The sequence below is a fragment of the Ovis canadensis genome, chromosome 16 (assembly GCF_042477335.2).
Source record: "Ovis canadensis isolate MfBH-ARS-UI-01 breed Bighorn chromosome 16, ARS-UI_OviCan_v2, whole genome shotgun sequence".
Taxonomy (NCBI): domain Eukaryota; kingdom Metazoa; phylum Chordata; class Mammalia; order Artiodactyla; family Bovidae; genus Ovis; species Ovis canadensis.
In genome coordinates, this window is record NC_091260.1 from 20,942,596 (window position 1) to 20,968,962 (window position 26,367).

At 42.0% G+C, this 26,367-nt stretch overlaps 1 protein-coding gene across 5 annotated transcripts in view; it reads right to left on the reverse strand.

Annotated features, from left to right (window-relative positions):
- ARHGEF28 (Rho guanine nucleotide exchange factor 28) overlaps window positions 1-26,367 on the reverse strand; it is a 346,403-nt gene that overhangs the window by 261,807 nt on the left and 58,229 nt on the right. For all 5 annotated transcript variants that reach the window (XM_069556181.1, XM_069556182.1, XM_069556185.1 and 2 more), the window contains exon 2: window positions 17,452-17,495. In XM_069556181.1, the coding sequence (XP_069412282.1) occupies window positions 17,452-17,484 (33 nt within the window). In that variant the 5' untranslated portion in view covers window positions 17,485-17,495. The remainder of the gene's footprint in view (window positions 1-17,451; window positions 17,496-26,367) is intronic.

The window sequence follows — 26,367 nt, forward strand, 5'->3', positions numbered from 1 at the left end:
GCATATTTGGTTTTAGTGACCTAGATTTTCAAATTCCCCCCACGGTCACCACTGCCCACAACCCAGATCAACCGCAGAGACCAGCCCTCATCTGCGTGCTGCTCCACAGCCTGGGCATTTCAAATTACAAGCTGGCACAGAAGTGCATACTTCCGTGTGGAATTCCACAGAAGATGAAGTCTCCGACATGATCTAGACCAGCAACTGTTTCTAAACTGCTTTTTGAGTCCCCCCTAAATTTCCCTCTCTAGTGGATCCTCTTGATCTTCACAAACAGAGGAAGGCTTAAATGAGACAAGTTCCTGGGAAACATGGAACCTTCACAGCCATGCACCCACAAAGGGTTCCCACGCGGATGCTGTTCCTGTCACTGTTTCAGGAGGACAGCTCTCACCGTTATTCAGAAACTGTCCCCCCAAGCCCTCCCTGACTCACACTGCTGATTCTGCCCTCAACAGTTCTGCTATCTGTCAGAAAAGGCTGAATGATGGTCTCCTCTACGTTTAGGAGGGAAAGAGTTTGCAAAATTAAGTATGAGAACCCAGAGAATGCATGGATCATCATATACTGTAATAGAGCAGAGTCTGAAGACCTGGGTTTCAATGCCCGCTTTGCCCTCATCTGAAAATCGATCTCACAGCATCTTCCTCCCCAGGCTGACCTCCAAACAGATGGCTCTCACCAGGGCATGCGCCCTCCCACTCAGCACCCTCTACCTGGGCTGTGCTTTACCCTGACACTTACCCTTCTCAACCCAGGACGCTTCTCTGAAAAGTGTCCCCCATGCCCCTCTGGGTTTCAGGAGCATCCTCAGCTTGTCTTCACCAAGCCACTCATCACAGGATCACTAAGTGCTTTCGGTGAGCGTGCGGCAGCCTCTCCACTAGCACACTGCGGGCAGGGCAGCCTGCTTTCCCCAAGTTTGTTCACACGCATGCACACAAACACCCATGTGAAGCTTAAGCTTAGGGCTCCCAGTTCACAAGGCCTCTTCCAAGGCCCTAGAAGAGCCTAAACATCACGTTCACACAGTCAGTTTTGTCTGATCTACAACAGTAAGGTAATCTTGAAAGCGGACAGAGTCTGATCTGTACAAGCCCGGGGTGGTCACCATGACCAGAGGAAGGCAACAACGAGGACTACTGGGAAATCTGGCTGAGATCTCGTGTTCACCCGAAGCATGCTGGGTGAATTTTAGGAAAAAATAATTAATAAAATTATTCTGTATTTCACGCCAGAGTTGGGGGTGGGGGAGACACTTTAACTGCCAGCAGTGAAGCGTGCCCTCTCTTTTCATTCGAGTTCCCCCAGACACACTCCCCTTCCTGCTAGGAAGTACTGGAGCATCTGGCTAAGAGGAATATTGCGACTATTTTTTATATTTATGGGACTTGTCGATTTTTTCCAATTTTGTAATTTCTCATCATTCTTACTTTCAATCTAATTTTATACCTATAGTCTTATAGTCCTCTTCTGAAAGAGAAAAACTGCAGAAGTTCCAGGCCCCATAAAACCTGGATTTGTCCCGGCCTGTACCTCATATAGCCCTTGGCCCCAAAAATTTGTCATGGGAATGACTGCATATAGGAACGAGCTCAGGGCAAGGCACTTAACATCTCTGGGTCTACCTCCTCTGCTCAACAGTCACGTGTGGTGCTGATAAAATGGATGACGTGTGAAAACATCTGGTAGGGACCTACAAGGCGCTCAACAAGTACAATAGTAGTGCCATGACCTTCTTCCCCCAAAAAACATGGAACATAATAACTGAATATTGGGTGGTTATCAGTAAAGAAGGCAAACGGAGGTGCAGTTCATGCAACAGAGTTCATAGATCATCCTTCCCAAGTTAGGGGACTCGTCAGGTATCCTCTGTTAGAGAAGGCAAGCTTTTCACTCCCTACTACTTTATCAGAACTACATCACTCTTAAATTCTAAGCTGGGAATTTTCTACCTCACAAAGACTTCCTTAATTTAATGCATAATTTTGATACAGTCCATACAGTACCTTCCAAATTTAGTTAGGATTCAAACTCCAGGACAATTTCCTCCCAAACCTCCCAATTTCTTGACCGTCATGATGACAGCTCCCTCTCCTGCTGGGCTGTCCTTCTGACTCTTCATGCACCTGGAGAAGAGAGAGCTAGCGTGACTGCCCCCAGCCCAAAACAGGGGCGGTCACATACCCATTGGGGGAAAGGCACATAACCAGCCAGAAATAAGCATGCTCCAAGGTGAACACAGAATGTTGTTCTTTTTTCCTTTTAAACTTTTTATTCTGTATTGTGGTATATAGCAGATTAACAATGTCATGATAGTTTCAGGTGAACAGCAAGAAGGGAATGTATCCAGTCTCCCCCAGACTCCCCTCCCATCCAGGCTGCCACATAACACTGAGCAAAGCACCTTGCGCTATATAGTAAGTCCTTGCTGGTTATCCATTATCAATACAGCTGTGTGTACAGGTCCATCACAAACTCCCTAACTAGTCCTTCCTCCCATCCTTCCCCCACCAAGCAACCATAAGTTTATAGAACATTGTTTATTGAAGGCAACTAAATTAAAGTCAAGTATTCATTCAATAAATATTTTTTGAACATGGCATTAAACAGGTACTGGAAAAGTCAGTGGACAGAAAGTTTAAAATCTCTGCTGTCCTGCTGTTTACAAGCTAAAAAGAAGATAGATTAAACACAACAATAAGCAAAATCTCCTCAAAAATGTAAAATGTCGAGAGTGTTTAGAGGACTTTGAGGGTATTGTTTGAGTTGAAACCTGCACTGTGATAATTCTACACAGTGGGAAGGGGCACGCGTGTGCCACGTGGGGGAACAGCACATACAAACGTCCAGGGGTAGGAAGATGTATGAGACTCCTGAGGAACTAAGAGCAGAGTCTGGCTGGAGCTCACAGTACAGGGAGTCTGTTCAATCTCACAGATGGACAAAGTGCCATCTTTAATTATCAGCCTTTTTGTCAACTGGACCCACTCCCCAGTGACCACAGGCATTGTCTAGAATGCTCCTGTTCAGAGTCAGAGATCAAGCTTATCTCCATCTTCGGTGATTCTCTAGAAATGCAATCAGCAAACATTTCTGCAAACTCTCCAATACACTGAACACTGCACTTAGTATTTTGATATAAACAAAGGGCAAAAGTCTGTGTTCAAGGGACAGTTTGTTATAATTCAGAATGTCCTGGAGTGAGAGTCAGAAGACCCTGGGTTCAAATGCAAGTTCCAGCAGAATTCAGCTGGGTGGCCACACTTGACTCAGTCCAGTGAGAATCCCAGATGCTGGCCCAGATAAATACATGCTGATGAAAGAACACCACCTTGCTTCCCTGAACCTAAATTCTCTTATATGTAGATGGAGATAATCCCTATCCCACAAAATTTTTGTAAAATTAAATGAGAAATCATTAAAGAACATACTGTACACTGTTGAGCACATAACAAATTTATTAGAAATGTTTGGTTTCTAAGCTATTTCATTGGAGCCAAATGTTTACTTTGCCCCAATTGATTTGTCCTACTTAAGTGTGAATCTAGTATTATTTAGTGGCAATTTAAATTTCCTAGTCCATTCCTTTTAAGCGAAAAGCTGTAGTTCTCTTTGAATTTTAGCCTCACCTTTGGAAAGCCCAGCCCTTGAGGCTACAGGCTATACCAAAGGCACTCTGGGGTAACGATACATCCTGATCATTGCCAACATACCCAGGAGATAAGGAACAGCTTCCAAAATGGTAACTTAACCCATAAAGTGAAACCAAGCCTTAGGAAATTGCCAAAAAAGATACCCATTGTACAGCTTTCTAGCACTGTAACCTAAATACCACACTGTAACCCATTCCTACCTGAGGCTATTCCTGGTTATGGAACTGGACCAGCTTGAACAAAGTTCTGCAAATAAGAGAATAAAGAAAGCCCACCAGGGTAGAAAGGGGACATGTTTCAGAGGACTTGTCTCAGAACAGACAGAGTACAAAGCAAGAGATGAACACATGAAGATAACCAACATCTGAAGGGGAAAAGAAAGTGTCCAAAGTCTGAGAACAGGCAGCTCTGCAGAGGGTAAAGGCACCAATCCAAAGATGAATGAGAATCACAGCAGACACGAGAAAAGAGACGGTCGTGACCATCAGCACGTCCTGATGGCTGATCAAATACAGAAGACAGTAACGAAGGAATAAGGAAAACCTGGATTTAAAGCCAGGATGCCTGGGAGAATGGTGGTAGAGTAACACAAATCAGGAGGTTATAAAGGGGATTGGTTTGGAAACTTGAAAAAGTTTTTAAAACTATAACAGTCTGGATTTGAAGCCAAGGCTGAAAAACTGAGTGGAAAGAGCCAACAGGCCAGCTGGAAACAGAAGATGTAGCAGGGGCAGAGGTCAGGAGGAGGGCCCGTGCGTGGGAGTCTTCGAGGAGAAACTGTGGTCGAAAAACCAAGGAGAAATGAGCTGCCAGAGAAAGCAGGGGGCTGGGGGAACCCACACGCAAGCAGCGGAGAAGAAAGGGCAACAAGGAGCACAGGTTGAAAGAGGATCCACAGAGTCTGAGAACACTGGGAACACATATCTAAAGCACAAACCAGAGCAGGCAACCTGCCCACCGAGACCCCCACACTGACTTCTCACCTCATCACCCTGGCCACCAAGCTCCACACTCGCGGCCTCGCCCACCTCTCCAGCCCATCTCCTCTCCCCCATCACACAGCAGCCACATGGGCCTTTGGCGATCCTGCGGGTACATGGGGTTCACCCCTACTTCAGGGCCTCAGAGCTTCTACCAGAAGGCTCTGAGGGACTCTGGTTCCTAACCTATCAAACCTCACTCACACACACACTATTCTCTACCATACCACACCACGGTCTTGTCCTAACACACATCACAAGTGGAAATTGTTATGTCTTTGTTTACCTGCTTACTGTCTCTCCACTCACAGTGGACTCTGACAGAGTAAGGTCCTGGGACCTTTTCTCTTTCCCTCTCGACTACATGCTTAGTGACTGGAAGAGCGCACTGCACATCGTGGGGACTTAAGAAAAACCCTAGATTGAGCAAGAGCCAAATAGTGCCCTTCATGAATCTAGTATGGAAAAGAAAGACAAACAAAAGAACAAGGTAAAGCCAAACTGTATCAAGTTATAGAGAGGAAAGCGGAGTTTGAGATAACAGTATTCAAACCATACAGCACCACATAGCACGTGCCCTCAGGGGTGCAGGACAGGGACTGTTGAGAATGTAGAACCACTATATAGCAAATAAAACATTTTTACTGCTTCACATCTCACTTTTTCTACTGCAGGTTCTCCCAAAGGAAAATCTGACCCACACCCATGATGCCTAAGATTCTTGCTTAAGGTGGCAATACATCTTTTAAAAATCAAATAGAACAAAAATGTCAATTACTGCAAGTTCTATATTAAAAGACACAAGCCTGCATGTAACCCAAAACTGTGGAGGCTGCCACTGAAACACGGGAAATGAGACAGGAACACCTGTACACTTGGTACTTATGTACCCACAGGCCCCAGCCCACACCAGCGGAGACATTCCCTCAAAGATGCTGTGTGCTGGAATGAATTCTTCCAGCAGTTTCCTGAACTTGCACATCTTACCTTCAGGTCTTTTCTCAGAAGCCTGCATCTCAAGATAACAGTAGAAGGGGGCACCATCAAGCGCCAGTGTACTGAGGGCAAAGAGCTGTGTTTCTTTAAGAACCTGGACTGGGAGGAAGCTAAGAGAGGATTTATGTAGCATCTCTAGGTTGAAGAGGTTTCTGCCCCCTCTACACCTGCCAGAACCATCAGAGAACCTCCTGGAGCAGCTAAGGCGCACAGGACTTCACAGGAACTGACATTGTGTGACTGCTAGCGGGGCTGGGTAGTTACCACGGTTCTCCTGCTCTGCGATGAGAACAACATACTGCTTTGGAGTTGGTTTGCCCCTTCCTTAAGGAAAGCAGGAGAGAAGGCCAAAAGGTAAAAGCAGGATCAAGCAGAGAAAGACCAGGCAGAGAAAGGTCAAGCTAAGTTGGCAGAAAGCAAGAGCCATCGAAGGAGCACTGACTTCAGCCAGTCCAGCTCAAGCAATATTGGAGGAAGCCACCCAACAGGTAGCAATTGGTTGAGATGCTCACGCTGTCCTGTTTAAGTCAGAACAGGTAAGCTTAGCATAATTTCCTAAAAACAAATTTGCACAAAGTAAGCGTGTGATCAGTAAGTTCATCTCAGGCAAATGCCCCTCCTGATCCCATTCTCAAAGCCAGAATTAGCTGTATGGACATGCACTAAGAGACACCCTCACCAGGGCCCTGACACCTGAACTAGTGACATTACTATTAAGCAGAGCTTGAGAGCTTGATGGCAGAAAGGATCATCAGTTCCCAGGCCCAGCTTTTTGTGAGCAAATGAGCTTTAGAGGGTCAGGGGTTAGCAGGATTTAAAAAAAAAAAAACAGTGAGGGAAAAAAATAGATACTTTAATTGAAAGTCCAAGAAGTTACATCATTCTTCAGCGTCATAAAGCTCAAAGGGAGACCGCAGGGTGGTCAAGGACAAAATGAGGACCTGGCCAATGCGGACATGAAGTTGTAGTAACAGTGCAGTGGAGAGGTCATTTTGATTAGCCAGTGAAGATGCAAAAATCCCAGGCTTATTGTGGATCTGCCGCTAACAAACTTTCTGAGCAAAAAAAACAAAAAAAAACAAAAAAAAGTTATGGCTTCCAATACATCATTTACAGATCCTGAGTGTCAAACCAGCTGAGTTAACATAGTCAAATCAGTGATTCTCCCTCTCAGAACCTGGACTTCCTCATCTGCGAAGTACGAGTGGCTAAGGCAAAGATCTTAAAGGTGCCTTCACATACCAAGATTCCAAGCTGATGGTCAAGAGGGACTGATCACAGAAGGCCCATCGGGGGAGCCACAGGCAGAAAAGGGGCAGCATCTGGAGGACAGGATTTCCTTCGACAGGAACCAGAAGCCAGAAGGAATCTGTGGGAGTCAGGAAGGAGGTGTCCACCAGGTGAGTACAGAACAAAGCAACCAAGTCACTTATAGCCTCCTTAGGAAATGGCCTCCCTGGGCCCTGTCCTAGGTCCCACTCCAGAAGGCTGGGGCCTGGGAGTGTGCTCAGCCAAGGAATTCAAGGACACTTTACCAAGCCCCAGAGATAGAAGAGGTTGAATGGAGGAGGTTCAGCTCAGCTACTTACAGTACTGATTAGATCACCAAACATCAGATTACACCTTCAGTTACACACAGTGGGCCCAACAGCAACCAATATACTTGGGACCTAATTCAGCAGGATACTGAGACTCAGAATAAAAGAATAACAACTATAAAAGGCTAAAGGAAGAGGGAAGCCACTTAGATCCAACTGGTAACAAGCTCCTGAAGCTAAAACTCTGTTGTCCAAATGGTTGTATAATCTGCAGCAGGAGGAGAAAAAAAATGATTACTCTCCTCAGTTGATTGCTACCATTAACACATCTAAAAGGGTAGAAGAGAGCAAGAGCCCACACACAAAGTTCCACAGACACACCCTCTGCAGAAGTTATAAAAGTCTCCATGGATTAGACGTTTATATTAGCCAGAATCTGAGAAACAGCAGAAATGAAGCACCATGCCCTCTCCCCAAAACAAAGATTAAAACAAGGGAACTTCTTTGAACTTTTACAAAATTTAACATGCTACCCTTCTTTGCACAGTGAAAATGAATTTATAACCCCCAGCTTCATAATTACCACAGTTGTTAGGGCTAAAGAACTAGAGATTAAGTGTATCTGAAAGTTGCTGAATAAAATGTGAACTCTTATAAACCTCATTTGCAAAGAAATAATTGAAGTATGCAATATTCTTCATTCAACAATTCCACTTCCGGGAATCTATCCCATAAAAATGAAAGTATGCACACATAAGGACATATGGACAAGGATGTCTAGTAAATACTGATCCACAGAGAAGGGGCCTAACCCACACAAACGTTTATTAAACAGAATGAATTACAGCTACACCTGATGACTTGCAAAGATTTCCACAAAGTAATGCTGGGTTAGAAAAGATATAGAAGTTTATATAAATATGATCCAGATTCTTTTTTGGGCCATTTATCACTCAGCTTGTAGGATCTTAGCTCCCCAACCAGGAGCTGAACCTGCATCTTCTGCACTGAAAGAACAGAGTCTTAACCACTGGACCATCAGAAAATTCCCTGATTCAGATTTGTTAAATGATTTTATTAAAACTTGTGTCTATATTTACTGATGTGTAGGGTTGTATGAGGAGAAGGCAATGGCACCCCACTCCAGTACTCTTGCCTGGAAAATCCCATGGACAGAGGAGCCTGGTGGGCTGCAGTCCATGAGGGTGCTTAGAGCCAGACACGACTGAGCGACTTCACTTTCACTTTCATGCATTGGAGAAGGAAATGGCAACCCACTCCAGCGTTCTTGCCTGGAGAATCCCAGGGACAGGGGAGCCTGGTTGGCTGCCGTCTATGGGGTCGCACAGAGTCGGACACGACTGAACCGACTTAGCAGCAGCAGCAGGGTTGTATGAGCATGGAGAAACGTAGAAATATACACACTAAGTCAGTGATTCTCAAACATCAGCACATATCAGAATCACCTGAAGGTGATATCTAGGCCCCACACCCAGAGTGTCTAATTCAGTAGGTTTGCAGTAAGGTCTCAGATTTGTATTTCCAACAAGTTTCCCAAGGAGGTTAATGCTGTTGAGAATGACTGCAATAGGTTTCAATAAGAGTTACCTGTGAGACAGAAGTGGAGGTATGGAAACAGGGAGAGAATAATGGGGATCTATGCAAGATAACATAAACAGCTTTTTACATGGTTCCTTTCATGGACTGTGTGTGTATATGCGTGCATGCCCACAAATTTCTGAAAGGACTGTCTTCAAAATACTAATGAAAATTCATCCAAAGGCAAAATTTGTAGTGATCTGTATTTTCTTCTTGGTAATTTCTTATTCTTTTTATAATAAGGAAGCGTGATTTAAATAATCCTTGAAATAAAGCCATTTTATTGAGAAAAAAACCTTCGGAAATCAATTTCTCAAGGAAAAGCTCTTCCATTTTGTTTACAGCACTGAACTGATATTTTTGTAAAGATGAATGCTAATTACACTTTATATAAAAATAAAAATATAATTAATGTGGAAAGGGAAGTTCTTGGATGAAGTACATAACAACATGTATTTTATGTTGCTGTTGTTCAGTTGCTAAGTTGTGCCTGACTTTCTGAGACCCCATGGACTGCAGCCCGCCACGCTCCTCTGTCCATGAGATTTCCCAGGCAAGAATACTGGAGTGGTTTGCCATTTCCTTCTCCAGGGTATCCTCCTGACCCAGGGATCAAACCCACAACTCCTGCATTAGCAGATGGATTCTTTACCATTGAGTCACCAGGGAAGCCACATGTGTGTTTTATAACCTTTCTTAATCAATAAAAATTTAGAGAAAACTCAACTTTTAAAGTAATCAAAAATAACCTACAATGGAATATAATCTGTAAAAAAAACACAAAAACTGAATCACTATGCTGCACATGTAAAACGAACACAACATTGTAAATCAAATATACAAGTTTTTTTAATTCAGCAAAAACATACAATCTTTCTTGTGAATGTACAAACGTTTTCTCTTTCAAAATTCAATCTGATACTCAGCAAGCAAAATCTCTTTTTAAGCTGTACTTGCATCAGTTCCTCTTTTTACATACAGACTAGAAAATAAAAATAAACAAAAACCAACTAAAAATAAAAAACAACTTTATGACTTCAAATATAGAATGTAAGTTCCCAAGTGGTGTCCATTTAAGAGTATTAAGCTAAAAATAGGTATCTTAGATCAGTTATAATCATTGTAATTTACACTTTTCCAAGCTTTCCCATTTCTCATTAGTTTCTTCACTACAGCTCTTTGCTAGCTTAAAACATCTCCTCCTAAAATCATGTTACTATTCTATCTGAAAATCAAGCCTAGACTTCAAACCAGATGGCATGCCTCTGCTTTTCTACGGGGAACAAGCAGCCTGGCCTTTCAGAACTGCTTCCTTTAGTTCCCCTCAAAATACAGATGCAGGAAGCTGCTAGAGGCTGAAAATTGGATTTGTAATGCTTATATCCCTACGGTTTGCAAATCAATATTATAAACTCTTGGCTATCAGTCCTGCCAAATCCATCTTCTTCTATAATCTTATTATAGTCCAGTGTTTCTCTGTTCCTGCAATAACAACTCAACGGACCTCCATGGTTCATTTAAAAATTAGGGTAAGTAATAAGGCTGAGTTCAGGAATATTTCTGCATTCCCAGTACTGAGACTGTCCCATTCCTAAAGATAAGCAAACAGAAATGCTTGCCAAGGAGAAAAAAGTTAGCCCCCTCAAAATAAAGGAAAATATTTAAAGCACATGATCAGATAAACACATAATCAGAGACTATACTTCCCTCCCTCTGAAACAGATTCCCGGAAGATAGAGAAAAAAAGATTAAGTTCTTGCTTTGTGCTCACAGTAAAACTAGGTGGGTATAAGAAGAAATATACCAGGCCAAGATATGAAAATACTACATAAAAACTAAAAACAAAGTAATGGTCCAAAACTGTTCTGCCAAGCAGGAAATAAACTTAATAGTACAGAAAACTAGAGTAAAACAGAAAAGAAAACATGCTTGCAGAAATCAGACTAAAAAAAACATTTTTTAAGGATAGAAGAGTTAGAACAGTCCAACCTTAGAATATCAGCTATGCTAGAAGGTGAAAACAACGATGAAAGACCAAAGGATAAAACCTTAAAAAGAAGTTGAAAGTTTTCATGGATTCAAATAAAATGTATGGGGCAGAGGGCAGGGAAAGATTTACATCCATAGGTTTTTTTTTTCTATAGGTATAAAGACTCTACCATCTTTAGGAAGGATTCTCTATGGTGACCCAAAAATAAAAATTGGAAAACATTTTAACTATAAAAGTTTTGTAAGAAATAAATCAAAACAGGTTATAATCAAAGGAACCAAAAAGAAATCATTTATAGGACCCACTTGAAAGAAGTATCCATTTGTAAAGGATGGACAGAAGTTGAGGAATAATTGCTATCTATTTTTTTTTCTCCATGATTATTGCCCCATTATGTGACTTAATTCTTCTTGAGGTAAATCTCACAATTTATGTTTTTAAAGCCTGTCTTAAATGATTCTTCTAGTGTATGAGCATACAATTATGCTTAATATTTTTTTATAATCAAGATCAAGAAACAACAGTTAGAACCAGACATAGAACAATGGACTGGTTCAAAATTGGGAAAGAAGTATGTCAAAGCTATATATTGTCACACTGCTTATTTAACTCATATGCAGAGTTCATCATGTGAAATGCCAGGCTGGATGAAGCATAAATTGGAATCAAGATTGCCAGGAGAAATATTAATAACCTCAGATACGCAGATAATACCACTCTAATGGCAGAAAGCAAAGAGGAATTAAAAGAGTCTCTTGATGAAGGTGAAAGAGGAGAGTGAAAAACCTGGCTTAAAACTCAACAGTCAAAAAACGAAGATCATGGCATCCGGTCCCATCACTTCATGGCAAATAGATGGGGAAACAATGGAAACAGTGACCGCTTTATTTTCTTAGGCTCCAAAATCACTGCAGATGGTGACTGCAGCCATGAAATTAAAAGATGCTTGCTTCTTGAAGAAAAGCTATGACCAACCTAGACAACATATTAAAAAGCAGAGACATTACTTTACCAACAAAAGTCCGTCTAGTCAAAGCTATGATTTTTTTCAGTAGTCATGTATGGATGTGAGGGCTGGACCATAAAGAAGGCTGAGCACCAAAGAATTGATGCTTCTGAACTGTGGTGTTGGAGAAGACTCTTGAGAGTCCCTTGGACTGCAAGGAGATCCAACCAGTCCATCCTAAAGGAAATCAGTCCTGAATATTTATTGGAAGGACTGATGCTGAAACTCCAATACTTTGGCCACCTGATGCAAAGAGACAATTCATTGGAAAAGACCCTGATACTGGGAAAGATTGAAGGTAGGAGGAGAAGGGGAGGACAGAGGATGAGATGGTTGGATGGCCTCACTGACTCAATGGACATGATTTTGAGCCAACTGCAGGAGATGGTGAAGGACCTGGAAGCAGGGCGTGCTGCAGTCCATGGGGTCTCAAAGAGTCGGACACAACTGAGGGACTGAACGACAACAGCAAATCATCTCAGCATGTTAAGGACTCTTCGTAATTTCTAGTTTTGTTTGGGTTCTCTCTTAATCACACTTAGAGTTATCTTATTTTTCCAAAAGAACTAGGCATGACAACTGGATAGAATCACTGGAAATACATTGGAAAGAATCAAAATTCTGAGATTCAGTGTATCAGTCACATGAGAAAACACATCATGTAAATAAATGTCAAAAGAACCTTCAATAAAATTCAACACAGATTTATAGATAAAACTCTGGGGGAAAAAATACACCAAAATGTCAACATCATTATGCATAACAGGATTAAAAATGGTGTTGATTTTTGCATGTATTTTTAAATAAATATATATAATATAATAAATATGAATAAAATATTATGGGCTTATAACCAGATTGCAGTAAACTAGGAGAAAACAGAAGTGAATATTTATGAAACATCTGAAGACGGAAGGTCACAGAGGAAGCCTGCCCCAAGATACAAAACCAAATAATAGCCTAGCTTGTGTCTGCTTTGCCTATGTGTTACTCATCTGATGAAATCTGATTTAAAACTTGTTTTTATTATAATATTTCCCCACTGACTGCTTACTGCATAAGGTCAAGTGGGAAGCTTGGTTTAGGTCAATCCACAAAGATATTGACATAAAATATCAAGTGAAAAAACATCGTTCAGTTATGCTAAATATAGTGTATTTCATCTCAGATACTAGTTATAATATGCATTTTATATTCCACTAGGAGAAAAAACTGCCAAGTTTTTGTGAGCTTTTATACATATTAAAAGAGCTCATCGAAATTTATAGACTTTACCACATTATCATGTTGTTCTTTCCATGTCTTTCTATATACACAGTAATTCTGACTTTCTAATGCCAAATCACAGTGAAATCACTTTAAAAGCAATTAATTCATATAGAGCCAGAAAGGCACATATGCAATTTAAAACGACAACAGTGTAAACCACTGTGCCCAAGGTCACACACGCGCAGGTATTGACAGCTCCATCATGACACTTGCCAGGATCAACACTGGCCCAAGGTCACACACGCGCAGGTACTGACAGCTCCATCACGACACCTGCCAGGATCAACACCGAAGTGAGACTCTCTCACTCTCAGAGACGTAAAATGAGAAAATCACACGTTTAAACTGATCAATAACAGTAACATTTCACACCATCAGTCCCCAGCCATTGTGGCACTGGGAATGGTTTCATGAAGGACAACTTTTCCCTGGACTGGGAGGTGCAGAATGGGTTCGGGAGGATTCAAGTGCCTCCACTCTGCCTCAGGTCATCAGACATTCGACTCTCACCAGGCACACACAACCTACATCTCTCACACGTGCAGTTTACAGAAGGGCTCGCACCCCATAAGAATCTAATAGCGCCAACAATGTGGCATGAGGTGGGGCTCGGGTGATGATGCAAGCGATGGGGAGCGGCTGTAAATACAGGCGAAGCTTTGCTTGCTCACCTGCCACTCACCTCCCGCTGTGTGGGCCCGTTTCTAACAGGCCACAGACCAGTACCAGTCTGTGGCCACGGGGCTGGGGATCCCTGTTTTAAACTATCTATAGAGGATGAGATTATGAGTGACTTATTTTATTAACACCTTCTGTATTTTTTTTGTTTTTTTTCTAATTAGTTTATATTATTTGATAACGAAAAAAAACTTTTTTGCTCTCCTTTGGTCTGTTTAAGTGTCTTCTCTCCTTAAGCAATGCGTATTGACTCTTCCCAAATCTGGTCTTTATCTGGTAGTCTAGGTTCAAAATAGTTGACCAACTACGAGGTTTTGAAAGCTGGAGGCATAATCCTCCCAGACTTCAGACCATAATACAAAGCTCCAGTAAACAAAGCAGGAGGTACTGGCACACACCAAAAAAGACATATGGATCAATGGGACAGAACAGAGAAATAAACGCACACACGCACAGTCAGCCTGCAACCACGGGGGCAAGAATATGCAATAAAGGAGAGACAGGCTCCTCAGCTGGTGGTGTCAGGAACGCGGCTATCCAGGATAGCTGCACATAAATCAATGAAAGTAGAACAATCCCTCACACTGTACACAAAAATAAACTCAAAACGAATGGCTTAAAGACTTAAATACAAGATGTGACTCTGTAAAACTCCTAGGAGAGAACATAGGCAAAACACTCTCTGACATAAATCCCAGCAATGTTCCCATAGCTCAGTCTCCCAAGGCAATAGAAGTAAAGGCAAAAATAAACAAATGAGATCTAATCAAACTTAAAAGTTTTCACAGCAAAAGAAACCATAAGCAAAACAAAAAGACAACCTACTGAGTAGGAGAAAATATTTTCAAAGGATGCAACTGACAAGGGCTTTATTTTCAAAATATACAAACAGCTCATACAACTCAATAACAGCAACAACAAAAACAGCCCAATGAAAAATGGGCAGAAGACCAAAATAGACATTTCTTTGAAGATGACATACAGATGGCCAATAGGCACATGAAAAGATGCTTAACATTATTAATTATTAGAGAAATACAAATCAAAACTACAGTGAGGTACCACCACACACTGGTCAGAATGGCCATCATCAAAAAGTCTGCTGCTGCTGCTGCTGCTGCTAAGTTGCTTCAGTCGTGTCCGACTCTGTGCGACCCCATAGACGGCAGCCCACCAGGCTCCCCCATCCCTGGGATTCTCTAGGCAAGGATACTGGAGTGGGTTGCCATTTCCTTCTCCAATGCATGAAAGTGAAGTCGTTCATTCGTGTCTGACTCTTAGTGACCCCATGGACTGCAGCCTACCAGGCTCCTCCGTCCATGGGACTTTCCAGGCAAGAGTACTGGAGTGGGGTGCCACTGCCTTCTCCAATCAGAAAGTCTACAAACAACAAATGCTGGGGCGGGCAGGGCAGGGAGGCAGTGCTGGGGTTAGGTGGGGGTGGGGCTGCAGAGAAAAGGGAACCTTCCTACACTGCTGGTGAGAATGTAAACTGATACAGCCCCCTAAAAAAACACTATGGAGGTTCCTTAAAAAAATAAAAATAGAGTTGCCATATTAAAAAGAGAGTGCCAGCAATCCATTCCTGGGCATTTATCTGGAGGAAACTCTAATTCAAGAAGATATAATGCACCCCTATGTTCATAGCAGCACTATTTACAATAGCTAAGACATGAAGTACCCTAAATGTCCACTGACAGATACATGGATAAAGAAGATGTGGCATATATATATAAGGAGTGGAATATTACTCAGCCATAAAAAAGAATGAAATAATGCCCTTTGCAGCGACAGGAATGGACCTACAAATTACTGTGCTACATAAAGTCAGAAAGAAAGCCAAAAATGCCATATGATAGCACTTATATACAGAATCTAAAATCTGACACAGATGAACTTGTTTATGAAACAGAAACAGACTCACAGACACAGAGAACAAACTTACATCTCCCAAAGGGGAAAAGGTGAGGCACAGGGATAAATTAGAAGTTTGGGATTAGCAGATTAGTGCTGTTGCTTAGTCACTAAGTCGAGCCCAACTCTGTCGAGACCCCATGGAGTGCAGCCCACCCGGTTCCCTCGCCATGGGATTTCCCAGGCAAGCATACTGGAGCGGGTTGCCATTTCCTTCTCCAGGGGATCTTCCCAACCCAGGGACCGAACCCGTGACTCCTGCGTTAGCAGGTGAATTCCTTATCACTGAGCCACCTGGGATACAAACTACTATACATAAAATAGATGAATAACAAGATCCCACTGTACAGCATAGGGAACTATATTCAGTATCCTATAAAAAACCATAATGGAAAAGAATATAAAAAGGAAAAAACTATATATATAGTTATACGTGTGTGTAACTAAATCACTGCTGCACAGCAGTAATTAATCCAACACTGTAAATCAAACATACTTCAATTTTTTAAAGAGCTACAAAGTTTTATATCATGATTAGATTTTAGATCTGTTTGGTTTGAGGTAGGGGAGCAGAGTGTAAAGAATAAAGCTAAAGAGGATTAAGTTACCAAAAAAAAAAAAATTTAAAAATTGGGACTAAATTGGTCTAAATTTAGCCTTGAACCAATCTCTTTTTTTAATCTTAATTATGGCTAGGCCAAGTCTAACTATCTATAATTCATTTTATGACCTCCAAATCACAACCTAGAGAGAACACTTTAGACACTGGGTAGCCCAGAAGGCAGCTTTCTCAATATTCAGTTATTTTATCATTTTGTTTTTCTCCAGAGAATAGAGCGGAATGTGTAAGGGGGAGGGGAGGGCAAAGCAACGGAGGAGGAGGAAGGGAGAGAGGGAGGGCCACCTGGGTAGTGATGTGTGTGGTAAGGGGAAACAAATGACATTTTAATTGATTTAAGATTCTATTTAAATTTGTTCCAGTTCCTTGATATTTTGCCTATTGGGGATATATCTAAATTGAGATCATACCCTTATTCTAGATTTAATATTCTTGGTGTATTTCATGAGTGGATGATGCAAAGGCTACCTGAAACCCCAGTTCCAATGCATACACCCATGCCCACTCGCCACCAACACAGGTTCCAAGAAAAGAGGTTATGCCTAAAATAAGGAAGGTAGAGAAAAACATCTGTCACTTTCTATGTGGGGAGACAACTGGTTCACTTCTGTTACACCTAGTAACTGCCTTCAGGAACAGACTCCTCTGTCAGCCCAGAAGGCACATCTGATCAGGAACCTCAGCAGGCTGCTCTGCCCACACAGCCCCCACCACCACCTATTCTATGTATGTCCCAGCACTTTTGCCTTTGAATTCCTATTTCATGATTTTTACCTATCATGTTACCAACTATCATTGAACCCCTCTCCTCCAAAGACACACACAGAAAGCATTCTTGGTTATTATCAGCATATCATATAATAATGTGTTCAAAAATCATCCACAGAGATAAACTGAGTATTTTTGAGTTCAGAAGTTAATACAGTTAAGCATTGGTGGTATAGCGGTGAGCAGAGCTGCCTTCCAGAAGTTATACAGTTAAAAGTTACTCAGGAAAATACCATTAAAACCTAGACTTTGGAACCAGGAGTCAACCAGTTTTAAAAGTCTCCATGCAAAAACCTGAACTAGACTGTAACGCTGTGTGCGGTTTTTTAAAAGTCCCAATTCAATGGCAAGCAAAACATTTCTTCCCACTTTGGTCCTGTGGGTTTCAAGTCCAAGAATGAGCCACTTAGGCCTGCAGTCCAGGGCTTAGGCACTTACATACAGAGGTACTTCGCTGCAGTTCAGCTCCATGGTTTCCGCAACTGCAATGAAAATAACAAACAAGAGAGTTATTGGAGGAGTCCCCGTGTGACCAACCAGTAGAGCTGTATCCTGCCTTTCAGTTAGGAGGGAAGAGATACCCACTAGATAGGAAAACTGCAGAGTCAAAACTAAGAACAAAGGAATAAGATGCTCTCTGTATAAAATAACTTCCCCCCTTTCTTCTTTCACATGAATATCTACAATAAGGAAAACCTATCACCCCCAACATTATCCCACTGACTGCTCCCAAACAGAAATTATCAATATATTTCAGAACGCCAAGAAAGGGCAACACACGCATGTGGCAAGTTTTGCTTTAGTTAATCACTTAGGCTACTCTGAGGCCAGAATCCACTCTTGGCTGGATGGAGCAGGAGCCTATGGTGACAAGACAGATCTAGGACCTGTTACTCAGGACCTGAAAGCTTTCTCTGGAGGGAGGCAGCCCACTGTCAGCCTAGCCAGCCTCTCCACTAGCTGTACACACCCCATCTGCACCCAGAAACCAGCTAGCAGCTTAGACAAAAGAAGCATCATTTTAAAGAGGTTCACTGAACACCTTCAATGGGCTCAGCATCGCACAGAGATGACCAGGAAGTGATCCACCCCTCAGAGAGCTCACAGCTGAACAACAGACACCCAAAGATGGGAAGAAAGTGAAGAGTGGACTGCGTGTGAACTCTGAGGAGGGCCGACAAGGAGACTCATGGCCTCCATCACCTCTCCTTTCTCCCCCCACCCACCTGCGTCCTCTGGGACACAGCTCTGCTCACCAGGCCAAGCCTGGCCCTGGTCCCCAGGCCACCACCAGCTGCAGTACTTTGGGGATGTCTCTTAAGAAGGCAGACACGTAGCACCTGAATTGTGACTTTTAAGTACAGTAATCCCTAGAGGACACACGTGACCCAGAGGACAAATACAAAGAATTCTATTTTACTTTTTTATAAAATCATTTAGCTCACATTTTACTAATAGTTCATAAACATGCTGGCACTGGCCACCTTCCTGGGTCACAAGTCACCTTCCATGCTCATCTGGAGAGAAGGCCGAGGGCATCACAAGGCTGAGGGGCTGACAATCAGGCCCTGCCTTGGTCCTCATTTTCAACGCTTTGGGCCCCGTGGCAGTTCATGCGGACACACTTAAATGGGCTTCCAGGTTATCATTAACAATTTTTAATGAAACTAACCTCATAAATTGGATGAATGGTTTAAGGAGTCCAGGAAAGAAGGTTCAAATTAAAAATAACACTAACCACAAAAATGACAAAACTGAGACTCCCAATCCCAAAAGGAATTGTTCATCAGCTACACTATGAAATAAAAATAATGACCAACCTGAGAGCACTGATAAGTACATGCCCCCAAGGTTCAAAATGATCAAGAAGGCATTTAAAATATGAACGTAGGACCTCCCAGGTGGTACCGTATGGCAGATGGAAATCCACCTGAAATGCAGGGAGGGGTTGATCCCTGGGCGATCAACCCATGAGACCGATCGCAGGCTGAGCAGCAACTAAGACCCTGCACCACAACTGCTGAGCCTCTGCTCTAGGGCCCAGGAGCCACAGCTACTGAAGCCGGTGTGACTAGAGCCTGTGCTCCACAAGAGAAGCCACCGTAATAAGAAGCTCGCATAACGCAACTAGAGAAAGCCCACGCTGCTGCTGCTGAGTCGCATCAGTCGTGTCGGACTCTGTGCGACCCCATAGATGACAGCCCACCAGGCTCCGCTGTCCCTGGGATTCTCCAGGCAAGAACACTGGAGTGGGTTGCCATTTCCTTCTCCAATGCATGAAAGTGAAAAGTGAAAGTGAGGTCACTTAGTTGTGTCCGACTCTTCGCGACTCCATGGACTGTAGCCCACCAGGCTTTTCCATCCATGGGATTTTCCAGGCCAGAGTACTGGGGTGGGATGCCATCGCCTTCTCCAGAGAAAGCCCATACTCAGCAACAAAGACCCAGTGCAACCAAAAATAAATAAATAAAATTTAAAACATGTAGGGCTCCCCTGGGAGGCCCAGCTGGTAAAGAATACGCCTGCACTGTGGGAGACTTGGGTTTGGTCCCTGGGTTGGGAAGATCCCCTGGAGAAGGGAAAGGCTACCCACTCCAGTATTCTGGTCTAGAGAATTCCATGTACTATGTAGTCCATGGGATCGCAAAGAGTCGGACACGACTGAGCAACTTTCACTTTCAAATGAATGTATATCCACAGCTCATGTACCATGATTGTCACACTGAATGTACTCTGTGTCTCAAAATACTAGTCAGTTTTCACCTGTTAACAGTCATGCCATACACAACTCCAATCTTCTATAAAACTTTATTGAACTTGATAATAAAATCAGAAGATTCTCTGAAGATTTCTACTTAATAGTGAAAGAAACGAATGCATTCTATGGTAAGCACGGTGCTAAGAAAAAACGGCTGAAACACAGAGTGAAAAACACAAAGTATAAAAACTAAAGCATGTTCCTTTACACGCAAAACTTTCAAAACTGAATATTTTAAGAAGCCTATTAGGACAAATTAAGCTGTGTGGAAGACTTGCCATATAGTTAGAGAAAAGTACAGAGGGTATTAGATTTTATCTGATAAAATACATTTAAAAAGTCACTTTGGGTGAAAACATGAAGATTTTCTGAAGAGTGAATGACTGCTTCAATAATGTTCAAAATACAACCCTGATGGGGCAACTTCTCAGAGAGGAAGTTTAAAAAGCACAAACGCAAAATCCATTCATTGTGTCATTCATGGGTGAGATATCCTAACAAAGAACTTGCAGCCAAAAGCACACAGCTTCACAGGATGTCAGTGTGGTTAATTTTATAGAAATAAGACCTTTAAACACGGTTAAATCTTTACAATCGCTGCAACAAGACCGGAAATGACCATAAAAATCTTTACCACATTAAAGGGTGTTGGTTATATTGCAACAAAGTACTTTAAAAAGTTGCCAAACATGTACTACCTAATCTTCTAACAAAAATAGAAGTGTTCCAAATTTTTGCTGGGTTTCCTGAGATTAAAATTGGCTGTTTACAGCAGATTTTTCTTAAAATATTTTCCAAATAAATATCCTATCCCTTCTAGAAAGGGGTGATATTCAATAAGTGAAAAAGAAAAGGCATCTCAAAAGAAACAGGTTATAGACAGTATGCTAAGTCGCTTCAGTCGTGTCCGACTGTGTGTGACCCCATAGACAGCAGCCCACCAGGCTCCCCCATCCCTGGGATTCTCCAGGCAAGAACACCAGAGTGGGTTGCCATTTCTTTCTCCAATGCATGAAAGTGAAAAGTGAAAGTGAAGTCACTCAGTTGTGTCTGACTCTTGGCGACCCCATGGACTGCAGCCCACCAGGCTCCTCCGTCCATGGGATTTACAGTATACACCACTGTAAAAACATTATGAAAAAGTATTTGTATGTTTTTATCTTGTGATTTTGACGTAAAAATTATTTAAAGTTTGCCATCTACAAAAGCCCTCATACACACATGCTTTAAATTTTGGGGAAAGGCTTTCTAATATACTTTTTTAACCTTGCCAAATGTTTCATGAGTTTTTTCCTTTTTAATGCAACAACTTCTGATTGATTTGCAGGAAGAATTATTAACATCAGGAAAAATGGGAATTTACTAGCTACATTTAAACAAACTCTTATATAATTGTTGGATGGGATTAAAATATAAATCCCTTTATTTATAAGTACACCCAGCACTCACTTCTTCAATTAGAATCTTTTTTTTACCATAGTATGGTATCTTTTCCAGCTACGACACTTCAAAGCCAATTTCAAAATAAATAGTACCTGGAACCAGACATTCAAGCCAAAGTACTACACAGCATTAAGATTACTAAGCATAGATTTTCAAACCAGTGGCACATTATCACTATATTACTCTGCCATGTATTACATGTCAATGGTTTTAATGAGAACAAAAGGGGCCATTAAAAAAATTTTTTTACTACAATGTTTAACCCTTACAGCTTTTTAGATTTGAGGTATGTTTTAGAAAATACGCTGTTACAGTAGTTATTGTCATTCGGTCACTAAGTCATGTCTGACTCTTTGCAACCCATAGACTGCAGCACGCCAGGCTCCCCTGTCCTTCACTGTCTCCTGGAGTTTGCTCAAATTCATGTCCATGCTACAGAAGCATGTTTTATTAATAAGTACATTAAGTAAGGGATACATGCTAACATTTCATACTTAAGGGTACAGGACAACATTTTGAAGCTCTGCTCTATAAAGTAAGCAAGCCTTCCCCACAATGGTTAGGCTGCTTTTCCCAAGTCTTCCTCCGGGTTCAGTAGACTAAGGCATGACCTGTGGAGTGCAGGGCGCTCACCAGAGCCTCTAGAGTTGTGTGTTTATCCAGTGAAAAGGCCCACGTGAGCTGAAGTCCAGTACAGAATCCAACCTGGCACAGCTCTATGAAGGATCCAGTGTCTCCAGTCAGTACAAGGCCCACTGCATCAAACCCCTGCCTCAACTTTGGACTGTATTATCTCAGATGAAAAGCAAAACATCAAGGGCTAAACAACATATTTACATTTCACCTAGTATTCAACAACTCATATTTTATTATTTCCGTTTACCTTTTCCCTGTTTTCAGTGAAGACAGTTACGAACCATTTTGAGCAGCAGTTTTCTTGTTTTTCAGAGAAACTATATTTCACTGCTTGAAAAAATAAACTGAAACCAATCCTCCCCACCCCCCCGCCCCGTTCTCAACCTCAGTTCCAACACTTATAAAACCTCTATCAGGATCACCTGCTTAAGCTGTAAAGAACAAAGTCCAAGCAAATATATCCTCAAATAAAACTTCAAACCAAATCAGATATTAAAAACTATATCCTCGCTTTTCTGAAATTAATTCCTCTGTTATAGCTAAAAGCAGGAGGCTCTGTGTTCACCTGCAAAGCTGCAAGAGCTGCATGGTGAAATGTGGCCACACCTCCTTTTACATCAAGTTTAATGATAAAAAATTTGTATTTGCTGAACAAGTCACAATTGCCTAAGTTCTTCACGTGCTGTAGCTTTGCACTATGTAAGTGAAGTGTCATGCACTGCGCTTCATTTTCTAATGCTTGAGTTCTCCACCTGCAATTTCAAAAACTGAGACTCGAGTACTTTTATATCGTACTGCATTTTTTAAAAAATATTTCTTGGGAAACTGAAGGGCCAATACAGTTCTAGTCTTGCTGGCAGACATCATGGACTAATTTGGGGTCTCAGTAGAGAGCCGCAACTTTTAATTTTGCTCCCAAAAGAGGAAACAATCTTGTGAAAAGATCAAGATACAAAAAATTCAATATGTTAGATATTTTTTGAAAGACACACACTATTCCAATATCTTTGATTGCTAGTTAACACTAAAGAAAAATATTAGGCTATTTTCAACAGGTGAAAAGAATATTTTAATGTTTAAAAATAACGTTTAACTAATACAGAAAAAAATCAATTCTTTGAAGTTCTGGGTTTCTCAAGTTTTTGCATCTAACTGAAATATTCTAAGACTGATTCAAGATAAAACCGTGGCTAATTTTGTCTTCAACATGCTAAAAATTGGTGTGTATGCCTCTCATACAACCTATTAACAGATAATGGTCAAATATTCATCAATACTATAAACAACTACATTAGAAGGACTATGATATGTGAAGTACTGCATTACATATTTTACCACCATCATCTCAGAGAACCCTCGTGGCTGCTGTTGTTCAGTCACTAAGTCATGTCCAACTCTTTGTGACCCCATGGGCTGCAGTACTCCAGGCTTCCCTGTACTTCATTAACTCCTGGAGTTTGCTCAAACTCATGCCCACTGATTCAGTAGCCTTAAGAAAATGCTACTTAGTTACCTAAACCTTCATTTACAAGTCCCTCCAGTTACAATGTTAACTGCAAAGCAAGTTACCTAAACAAAAATATTTAAATGAACAGACCACTTACAGAATTACAAGCAACAACCTCCCGTGTTCATTCTTCCCCCAACCCAATGCCAGCATCTACCCTCTAGCAATTTTATCCTGTACACCAAAATTTTTTCTATAGTTGTTTGCTTTGGCTTGATGTGGTTACCAGATATTTTAACTAAAACACAAATAAACTGAAAATAATGCTGGCAATCTTTTTTTAAGCATGAAATAAGGGCTTCCCTGGTGGCTCAGAGGGTAAAACGTCTGCCTGCAATGCAGGAGACCCGGGTTCAATCCCTGGGTCAGGAAGATCCCCTGGAGAAGGAAACGGCACCCCACTCCAGTACTCTTGCTTGGAAAATCCCATGAATGGAGGAGCCTGGTAGGCTACAGTCCATGGGGTCGCAAAGAGTGGGACACGACTGAGCGACTTCCCTTTCCCTTTCCCTTTCAAGGTTAAATAAAATTGAGAAGAGATTTTGAGTACTGGAGAACTTCAAGTCACATACAAAACAATCAATGAGAATGTGACAGAGATCCATTAACAAGTAAAAAGAAATAATAAGATAAAAGCTTAAAGACAGTAATTTCAACATTAAAGGAATACGGGTAACTTCTTCCCACCTAGGAGAAAATAGAAGACAATCTCGGGTATTTCTAATAAAAATGACCCTCATAATAATGCTTTGCAAATCAAATAAGATAACATCAATGTCCCACTGTATAAGTTGTGCCAAAAAGAAGTCACAACCTCCTTCAATTAATCTCTCACACACACAATTCACCTTATGTTCATTCTAAGAGTCAACAGAGCTGAAAACTGTGTATTAGGTCACCCTGAACAAGGCTAGGCTGGTATTTAAGCAGCCATTCCAGAACTGTAAGCTCTAGCCAGGATGCTCTGCTGCCTTTCAGCCAAAGGAATAAAATATAAATTTTATAAATATTTTCAGAATTTTAATTTCATTTTCAAAAACTAGAACCCCAGGCAAATCTTTTCTCCACCACTGCTACCTCTGAATTGTGGTCCCCCTTTTAAGGAGCTTCACTTTAAAGGGCCTTCCTGATACCTGCCCTCTTCAGCTAGGAGGGCCTCCAGCACCCTTGTCTCCACTTCACAAGGGCAAAGAAAAGCTCAGCAAAGTTGTGCCATTTGACTGAGAATGAAACCAAGAGGTTAACTGTGGCCAAGGCATGTGGATCCAGCCTGTCTAACCCCAGAGCCCATGCTCTCCTTGGCGTCAGCACAGTCCTTTTGTAACATTACTACAATCTGAAAGACAGAAATTCATTTGGCTAAAAAGCTGTGAGAACCTCATAGCGAGGAGTATAGGCTCAGAAACAGACTGTGTTTGAACACCAGTTCTACCCTATTCTGTGCGACTCTGGGCCTGTTACTTACCTCCCTGGGCCATGTGTCAAGTAGAACCAGTAACAGTACCTACCTCTTAAGACTGTTGGGATGATTAAGAGATTTGATAGAGTAAAAAGAGAAAACACTTAATGGGCACGCAATAAATCCTAGCTGTAACTATCATTTATCATCATCGCATATTACAATGCATGCATGCTCAGCCGTGTCCAACTCTTTACGACCCCATGGACTGTGCCCAGCCAGGTTTCTCTGCCCAGGGGATTCCCCAGGCAAGAACAGTGGAGTGGGTTGCCATTTCCTCCTCCAGGGGATCTTCCCGACTCAAGGATCAAACTGGTGTCTCTCCCACCTCGTGCATAGGCAGGGGGATTCTTTACCACTGGTGCCACCTGGGAAGTCCAATCATTGCATATGAAGCATACACAAAGGGTTTTTTAAGCATTTGAATCTTTATTTCAAATAAAATCATCCATAACTTCTACATATTAGACTGATCAAAGTCATTTGGCAGTAACTGGGGTGAAAGGGTAAGAACGAGGTCTATTCAGCTCAGCCTCATCTGGCAGCCCTGAAGAATTCCGAACGAGGTCTATTCAGCTCAGCCTCATCTGGCAGCCCTGAAGAATTCCCAGGTATCAGGAATTCTGAAGCGCACTGTACCACATCACTATAACACCGTCAACCTGCACAGGATTTTTCATTCATGTTTTTATTTGGCTGCGTTGGGCCTTGGTTACAGGATGTGTGATCTTTAGTCACGGCATGTGGGATCTTTCGTGGAGGTGCACGGACGCTCCAGCTGTGGTGTGGGCTCAGCAGTTGTGGCATGCAGGCTCCGGGGTACATGGGCTTCATTGCTCTGCACCATGCGGGATCTTAGTTCCCCAACCAGGAATGAACCTATGTCCCCCTGCACGGCAAGGCAGATTCTTTACCACTGGACCACCAGGGACATCCTAACTCCACAGAATTGTATTTGATTTTACAGAACCAAATATTCCCCCTCCACTATGAAACTTCAAAGAGCAGAGCGCAATTACTATTGGGGTAATTCTATTGCTACCTTAGTTTGAAACCTGCGGCACTGGGGACGGAAATCTTGACTCACCACTCCTTCAGTGAACCTTGGAGTATAGAATTTTAATTGTATTTCACAACTGTTATACTAACAGGAGGAAAGAACCGTTAAACGGGAGGTAAGTCCAAGTAAAAACCTTCCATGCCGACACAATGGATGGGCAGGAAAAAGGTTTCAGAAATAAACGTCCTGCCGAATACACAGCAGTGTCTACAGACCTGCTTCAGACTGGAGTTACCCACCTGATTTATGCAGGTCGAAGCAGCTTTATGAATTACTTGGTGAACTCAGTGTGGGGAAATGTCTGAAGATTAGAAAGCAGGCAACACAATAACCATTCAAAAGGATCTCATTAATTCCAACGACTGGGGGGTGGGGAGGAAGAAGGGGAGCCAGTCAGTCTGAAATGGGACGGCCTAAATTAGAGGACGTTTGTAAAGTACAAAGAGGAGCAGGCGCTAGCTGCTAGCAAAATAGTCTGCCAGACTAGTCAC